This window comes from Limulus polyphemus, unplaced genomic scaffold (genome assembly GCF_000517525.1).
Source record: "Limulus polyphemus unplaced genomic scaffold, Limulus_polyphemus-2.1.2 Scaffold122, whole genome shotgun sequence".
NCBI lineage: Eukaryota > Metazoa > Arthropoda > Merostomata > Xiphosura > Limulidae > Limulus > Limulus polyphemus.
This window is the reverse complement of record NW_013665732.1, coordinates 581,212-589,574: the sequence shown is the minus strand read 5'-3', so window position 1 is coordinate 589,574 and position 8,363 is coordinate 581,212. Positions and strand designations below refer to the sequence as shown.

Here is an 8,363-nt window from a genome sequence, read left to right as displayed (position 1 = left end):
AAACATAGAACAGTAAATAAAGAAGTAAAGCAAACAATTATCTCTTCTAGTTACGATCTTTATACTCGACTGTTGCTTGATGTATATTGCTAAGACTTTAAAAATTTTGCATGTGGAAGATATGATCTGATTGGTCAAAGAAGTGAGAAATGGTGATCAGATGAATCAGCGAAAAGGATTTATCCCCTTCCCTGGCTGCAAGTGTCTTAGGGACACTTACATCCTCAGAACTGGTCTGAGGATGTAGGTAGAATGATAAAGTGTCCTGTGCACAATCAGTGCAAACAACTCCAACTGGCAATGTCTGTAGGCCAGTAGCAACAAAAAATTAACCTTCAGGGAAAGGTGATACATGTCACATGAGGCTTAGGTCTCAAATGGGTGTTGAGAAAAGGGCATGTAATGGCACTTTAATATACCAGTTAGGTAACTGGAATGTTTGTTTGGGACAAAGGACCCAAAACAACTTGAGGGAGCTGCAGAGTACTGAGGGCTCAGAATTTTTATCTCTAGAGTCAAACGGTAGTCAACAAGGCCGCCTTATACAGGGAGATTGTGGAAGACACAAAAACCCTTTCTAAAGGAGCCAGGTCAAAAAACGAGTTATGGTTGGCACTTCTGATGAAAGTGGGTTCAACCTCCTTTCAATACACCATTGCCGATATGTGTGCCATTTTCGTTAATAAACGTCCACCACAGGACTAAGCAAAGACTGAGACAGATACAAGGCAACCTTAGAAATTAAACCCCAACACTGTGTGAAGGACTGCATAACCTACATGCCTGAAGCTTGAGCTTCTGGATAGCTGGGTGTACCATGTCAGATCATACCTGCCTCCACAGAGATGACCGAAGTGGAAGAGATGGGCATTCCTGAAGATTCCACAGAAGAAGAAACCAGGGTGTAGCTGCCAATCCAGTGCTATTGACAGGACCCAACCATGGGTTGAAATGAAGCATAGTTAGTACCTTGGGTAACATACAAATTGGAGGGAGGACCTATAGTTTTAATTCCATCCTGCCCTGATGGAATGCATCTATTTCCAAATTGCCAGTAGTTGGGTGTTCCAATGTGTGGCCATCCCATCAATTATTAGTGTTTCAAAATGAGAGCCAATCCAACAGAAAACCTCATGATACAGCATCTATTCTGTTGGGAGAAACTGTTTGGGTCAAGACAATTGATCTGCCACCAAAATCATCACCTGTGGAACATGGCAAGCTAGTAGGGTGATAGGATAGAAGTGATCCCAAGAAAGAAGATCCATGGACCAAATGTCCCCTTGACGGGAAATGCAAGACACCATCGTAGAATTGTTTGACTGAAGCTTGATCATTTTCCCCTTAACCCTTTCAAGACAACCACAGGAGAAAGGCCATGTCATCTCTTTGTTGACATACATTCAAAATTGTATTGAACTACTATTTGATGAATTTATGTCAATATATTTGGTATCAAACTGTAGATTATAATACAAATTTTAGTACTATACATTACTCAGTTTCTTAATTTAAAAGTAAATATTAACAAACACAGATAAACATTGATTTTCGTGTGTCACGTGGTATGTTAAATGCAGCACTGGTTCAAATTAGATGCTTGTGAAGTCAAAATACTAGGTCTATAGTTTTGATCGAATTAGAAACTCAAATTACCAATATTGACAAGCTAGAACATAAAATAAAAGCCTCTTATCTTTTCAATTTGCTAAGGTATTGCTCATGTAATAAATAAAACACAGTGGCACCCATCCACATTTTTCAATTTTTGGAAACGGTCCCTTATATACACTTACTTCTATATACATGACATGAATAACCAATTGGAAGCTCAGAATGTCCCCTAGTGGCTTTCTCAGACATTTTAACGGACTTGGCGTCATTTTTTCTTTTGAACCAAGATTTCAACGATGATATTTTGTGCATGAAATCATTGTAATGCTTAGTGATATTCTGACAAATTTCGTTAACATTCGCTTACCAATTAAAAAGTTATAGTATGAAAACTATAACAAGCACAAAATGGTAATGGGGTCAGTCTGAGAATGTGGGTAGAATGATAAAGCATCCTGTGGACAGAGTGAAGAATGATGATTTTACCCTTAATAAGCCCAGACCATGAGGCATTGCCTTTTCAAGAGCAACAAGGCCTAAAACGGTGTGTAGGGAAGCCTCATTGTCCGTGTGTAGACCCTGGAATTCCTGACTGTTGAGATATGCACCCCATCCCTGAAGCGAGGCATTTGAGGACAGATGGATCTTCGGATGAGGTGGTGGCAGAGGAAACCACATCTTAGTGTTCTCCCGATCCAACAACCTCTCAAGATAAATCCAATGAATTGATTTTTATGATTCATTGGTTGCATAAAGACCATTGAAGGGATCTCTTGTGTGCTCATCCAAATGCATGAGGGATTCAACTGATGCCTACATTCCCAAAAGAGAAAGAACCATCAGCACATTGCGTGGAGCCGAATGGGAGTCAGCTGAGCCCGACTGATACGTGATGAAAAAAATACCCAGATTGACAACATATTGTGTTGGAGCAAGAATAGATGACTCTACTCCGATAATGAAACTTGTCTTGGTTGTTTCTGAAAGTAGAATATGGGTGTGATGTTCTGACAATTGACAAGATGGTGCCAGCAGTAACCAGTTGTACATGGAATGGTGTGCACAGGGTTAGGGAATGGAAGTGATGAGAAAAAGCTCATATGATTCGACAGAACCCATGTGGTGCCAATGTTAGTCTGTAGGTAAAAATCCTGAACTACAGTACCTGACCCTTTTGCAGGAAATTACGCCGATAGTGGTGGGAGGCCACCACTATGGGAATGGTCAGATAGGAACTGACGACATCGAACTTGGACTTCCACAATCCTAGTAAAAAATGACAACTCAGAGTGAGGAATGAGTCGCTTGTGACCCTTGGAGAATTTAGGAATTGATAAAGATGAGAAACATCGATGACTGGACACCAATCTCCTGTCTTCTAGGGCCCAACAAATGGACGAGAATAAAACCCCAGAAGAACTGCTACAACTCTATCTCTCCCTACTTCCAGACCAACCAAAATCTGATAGTTCTAGAACTAATTTCCAAAATCTGAGAATCTGTGGGTGACAGAAATCCTACAGGTTGGGTGGATAATGGTGGTGAAGATGTGAAGTGAATGACCAATTCTGACTCAAAAACCTGTAGTGCCCATGAATCTGTGGTTAAGTTTATCACACGTCCAGAAATTCTCAGGGCCGAGTCTCCACAGACCCTGAAGGCATACAATAGTCACCGACGATACTGGTGGCATTCCGACCAAGCAGCAGAACCCTAAAATGTTGGATTTTAGAGTTGTAAGTCCATAGACTTACCACTGTCCCACTGGGGACATTGACCTATTCAGGTTAACTACAAACTCTGCTCTAGAACCCCAATTTTTCAGGATCAGATGTATTCTTTGAGAGTCAAATAGGCTTCCACCTTGAGGTGGTAGGCTAAATCACGTAGTTCCAACAACCGTGGCAGACAAAGGATAGCTGTCCCTTGCATGAACCACAATGACAGTGGATGAAGGGAAGACTAAGTATTCATTCCCAGCCCTTTCAGCCATCAAGTAAGGTGTAGGCTCAAAAGCAACTTGGAAAAGACCCAGAACATCACAAACTCGATGGACCAACTGAAGAAAAGGAGCCTGAGGCAGCTTATCCCAAGGTGGCCTCCTGAGACGCCAAAAGAATAAAAGAACGCACAGGAAAAATGCAAATCTAAATTCTCCCCAGAACATTCAGGATCGCTCTCAATTGCAGCCTCAGAACCCCCCGAAGGAACACCACCTAACCCAATTAAATGTTTCTACCTTACTGTGAATAAGTTTACTGGTAGTTTCAACTGAGAGTGACCCCCACCATTTTGTTGAGCAATGCTAGATATCAGAGGTGGGATAAGAGAGACCTGATTTGCCTCCGTGCCGGAAATAATAATGCGGAAATTCATACTGTATATCGGCTTACAAAATGAATTTTTGTTTTTATGAAAATCAACTAGGTAACACAAAGAATGCTCAAAGTATCTCCATCAATGATATCACAGAGAAAACCGTTAGTGAATGCTCATATGATGGCCATAATTTTACACTCTTGCTTGATACCACAACTTTCATTGTAACAATCTCCTGAGAAGGAGAATGAATTCAACCTTAGACCACACATCTTGAGAAACTTTCCATAGTCCCTCCCACTTGATGTGGTCATTAACTTCCAAGACCATGTTTAACCAGATTTATGACACAAACATTTCACTGGTAAACATGTCCTGTATACCATCAAATTAAATTATTGTGTATCCATTTTCTTCTGAGATCCTTCTAATTAACACAGCTATTGATTTCTAAATTTGGCTGCAAGCTTGTGAACTTATCGCTTCTGACTCATCGTTAACTTTAAATCATTGTTTATCATCTTGTAAACAAAATCAGGAGATATAAACCAGTTTTGTCACAGTGGCATTCTGTGTCAGATAGTTCATTCTCATAATCATACATTCACTTTGCAGATGAGGGCATTGCTCCAGATGGTTTGAGGTGTAGTTCTAGGTGTTCTGCTGTACGAGTTTCTCAGCTTCCAAGGAGAAAGGCTCATTTCTTTGGAATGTTGTACCCTTTGTTTCTCCATAATTATACAAATCTCATTGTCTCATTATACAAATGTCCTCCTTTACGTGAGAGTGTTGCATATTATTACAGCCTCAAAAATATCTGTGGCAGCACTGTACTGAAAAACGGTCATGAATACAACACAAGCCAAATGTATAGGTGCTAAATGTGTCATTCATGGTGTCTTGGTTTAACCTGTCATAATACACCACTGCATTAACATTGAAAATTTCTTGTAAAGTACAATTAACCCTGTATAATAGTGTTTCCAGTAGAAAGTACAGGTATTCCAAAAACCATCCACTTCATACAGAATTATCAATTAATGTAACAGAACTATATCATTTCTTTAAATGGAATGTGCCTACAAATTTCATATGAAGCTAAATAATAAATTTTAGCATTTAATATTAATAAGTATTAAATCTTACACTACTTTTTCTATAATTACTTAAACTACAGTAACTATATTGGGATGAGGAATCAAATAGTAATATGGATAAAACCTTTAAAAACTATATATACCAGAAATATGTGAAGAAATGTTGGATCCATAGCGGCAAAGTTCCCGTAATGCAGCAACTCCTCTTTCTAACCAAATATACAGCTGATAACGCAGCTGACCACCATCCACTTCAAATCCAGTTGCTAATGTGCTTAATTCTTCCATCATAATCTAGAAAAAAAATTAGTTGTTAATGTTAAAAATGATCTAATATTACATTTCAAAAAATTGTAAGTCATTTTCAAAAAAAAAAAGATCAATTTTATTAGTGAAGAGATATTTTTGTATAAAACTACAGCTATTTAGTGACAAAACACTTAACCTTTAATTTTTTCTCTTACTATCCTAAAGATATATCAAAGACAAGACAAGGATCATACTGTGAATAACATTAGAATCTGGGTATCATCTTAGCATAAGTGACATTCTTGAGTTGATCATTATATCAATCTTAAACTAAGAAGGTTATGCAAAATGAAGATAAAGGTTGGAGCATGATACAGAAATTTTCTGAACCCTAGTTTATTTGCATTATAGTAAAACTTAAAAACAATTTAAACTGCAAGTGTTAGAGATAACAGGTCACATGAGAAATAAGAACACACTTGCTATATTTGGCAAGTTGCTAAAACAAGTCTACCTTTTCTTAATTTGAAAAAAAAGATCTATGAGTACAAACTATCAATAACTATAGATACTAAGATAAATAAGGCAGAAGAATGAAGTTTTTTCACTAAAAATCAAAGAGTTAATACACCATGTGCTTCAGAAGACACTTCCACTGTTCAGATGACAAAGTTCAGGAAACTAATGTACACAATGATGTGAGACCTGTTGTACATACCAGCTTAGCATGCAGAAGTCAACATACAGAGTGATTGGAGATGATGACTATAACTGATGATAAACATAAAAAACAGCTATTATAAGAATTTGACAACTATAAATAACATGTAGTGTGACCATGATGTCGTTATAATACATTACATGATTGTGTGCATTGTCTTCTGCACAGTAAAGTTGGTCTATGTTGTTGTTGTTGTTTGGTGTTTTATGGCGCAAAGCAACAAGGCTATCTGTGCCCAACAACCAGTAAAAACAGTGAACGTAAATTAAAGTAAAATGTAAAAATACAGTGAGTTAAAATCAATATATGTTGATAAAAGATTTACATACAATTAAAAAGACCTATAGTACGTAAAAAATTAAAAATACAATCTAACTGGACAATGTCACCATTACCAGTGACAGTGTCCAACAACAGAGGTAAACTCTTAGAAAATATGTGTTTGAAATAATGCCGCCACTCACGATCGTAATGACGGCAGCACAGTAAAATGCGGGCTATTGTGACTTGAGTGTCACAATGGCAACACATCGGTGAGTCAATACCTGATAAAAGAAAACGATGGGTTAAAAAACTGTGACCAATGAGTAGCCTTGCCAGGACTACTTCCTCCTTCCGATCTTTATGGAAGCAAGACGGCCAAAGACCAACAGTAGGCTTGATCTGGAAAAGCTTGTTATGACATTGCTCAACCCAAATCGACTGCCAACAGGCGCGAAGCCGTGCCTTAAAGACAGGACCGCAGTCCATGTATGGGACAGGCATGGCCGTGATGGCACCAGAGCAGACGGACTTAGCTGCAGTGTCAGCAAGCTCATTCCCGTGAATACTGACATAGCCAGGGATCCAGAAAAACTGGATGGAAACAGAAGACAGAGAAAAGTGGGCCAATCGGTGTTGAATATTGATGAGAACAGGGTGAGAACTAATGTTAAGCGATTCCAGGGCCAGTAGAGAGCTAAGAGAATCAGTGTAAATAGTACAATTACTGTACTGGATAGCTTCTACATGATCCAGGGCAAGAGAAATAACATACAACTTGGCAGTGAACACAGAAACTGTAGAGGGGATCCTGCGAGCAACTACCGAGCCATAGCACACCATGGCAGAACTTACAGAGTTACCCAATTTCGAACTATCCGTATAAATAGGAAGAGAAGAATGGCTCGAAAGATGCTTAGCAAAAAGAAGATGATACTTCCAATCATAAGTATCTGCCTTCCTCAGATGACTCAGAGAAAGGTCTCAGGTAGGGATGGTAATAAGGCAAGGTGGAATGGGCTGATCATTAGGGACAGCAATATCACCCAATGCCAGACCCAATTCAGCCAGTTGCGCCTGGATACGAAGGCCAATGGAAGGAATAGCAGACTGTCTTTTCCAAAAGAACATGGCACATTGTGGGAGAAAGACACAATCCCAGGTGGGATGCCGTGGTAAGAATCGAAGCTTGGCAGCATATTGTAAAGAAAGTAGCAAATGACGGACGTGAAGAGGAGGTTCGTGGGACTCGGTGTACAAACTCTGGACTGGAGAAGTGTGGAAAGCCCCAGATGGTGAATGGGGTCCAGCATCTTCAAGGCCAAGGTCCTGGCAGAACCATAGTCCAGTTTGGATCGAATCAGTGCACAATAGATCCTGAGCATAGAACATCAATCCGCACTCCAAGAGGTGGAAGAGAGGACAAAGAGGATGTTCAAAGCCTTTGCACACTTGACACGCAGCTGCTTGATGTGCAGAATGAAGCTAAGCTTACAGTCAAAGATAAACCCAAGAATAACTACGTTGCTGAGACGGAGCTCAAGATCGGCAAGTTTGAGTCCCACCAGTGTAAAGGGGCGATTATAATAACAGAGACGATCAACCCGAAAGGAAAGAGGCGAACACTCTGCCTGAGACTTGTTGGCCAAAAAGGCAGGGAAAGAAACAGAAGTGCTAGAAGCACGAGAAAAGCTGTGGCCAAGAGCATCAGCAATGCTCTGGACATCAGCAACTTCCTGGCCATTGGATAGCAAGATGGAAAGGGGATGGGAAGCATACCTTCCAGAAACTTTCTGAATCTTGTACCATACAGTTTTGGAACTGGTGGTAGAAGAGATGCTAGTAGTGAATTTAATCCAAGATTCCTTTTGGCACTGAAGTTGAACCTGCCAAGCATGGGCACAGGCCTGCTAATAAACAATGAGGTTAGAAAGAGAGGGATATCATCGGATGGTATCCCAGGCCTGTTTTTGAGCCTTCTGTGCCCTCTGGCACGCAGGACTCCACCATGGTTGAGGATACCATGGAAAACGTGTTGAGGTCTTAGGAATAAAACGAGCTGCCACCTGGACAATACAGTCAGTTACTGCAAACACACAGTC

At 39.9% G+C, this 8,363-nt stretch overlaps 1 protein-coding gene across 9 annotated transcripts in view; it reads right to left on the bottom strand.

Annotated features, from left to right (window-relative positions):
- Positions 1-8,363, bottom strand: part of LOC106472611 (dmX-like protein 2) — a 159,902-nt gene that overhangs the window by 52,164 nt on the left and 99,375 nt on the right. For all 9 annotated transcript variants that reach the window (XM_022402034.1, XM_022402049.1, XM_022402060.1 and 6 more), the window contains exon 37: positions 5,174-5,324. In XM_022402034.1, the coding sequence (XP_022257742.1) occupies positions 5,174-5,324 (151 nt within the window). The remainder of the gene's footprint in view (positions 1-5,173; positions 5,325-8,363) is intronic.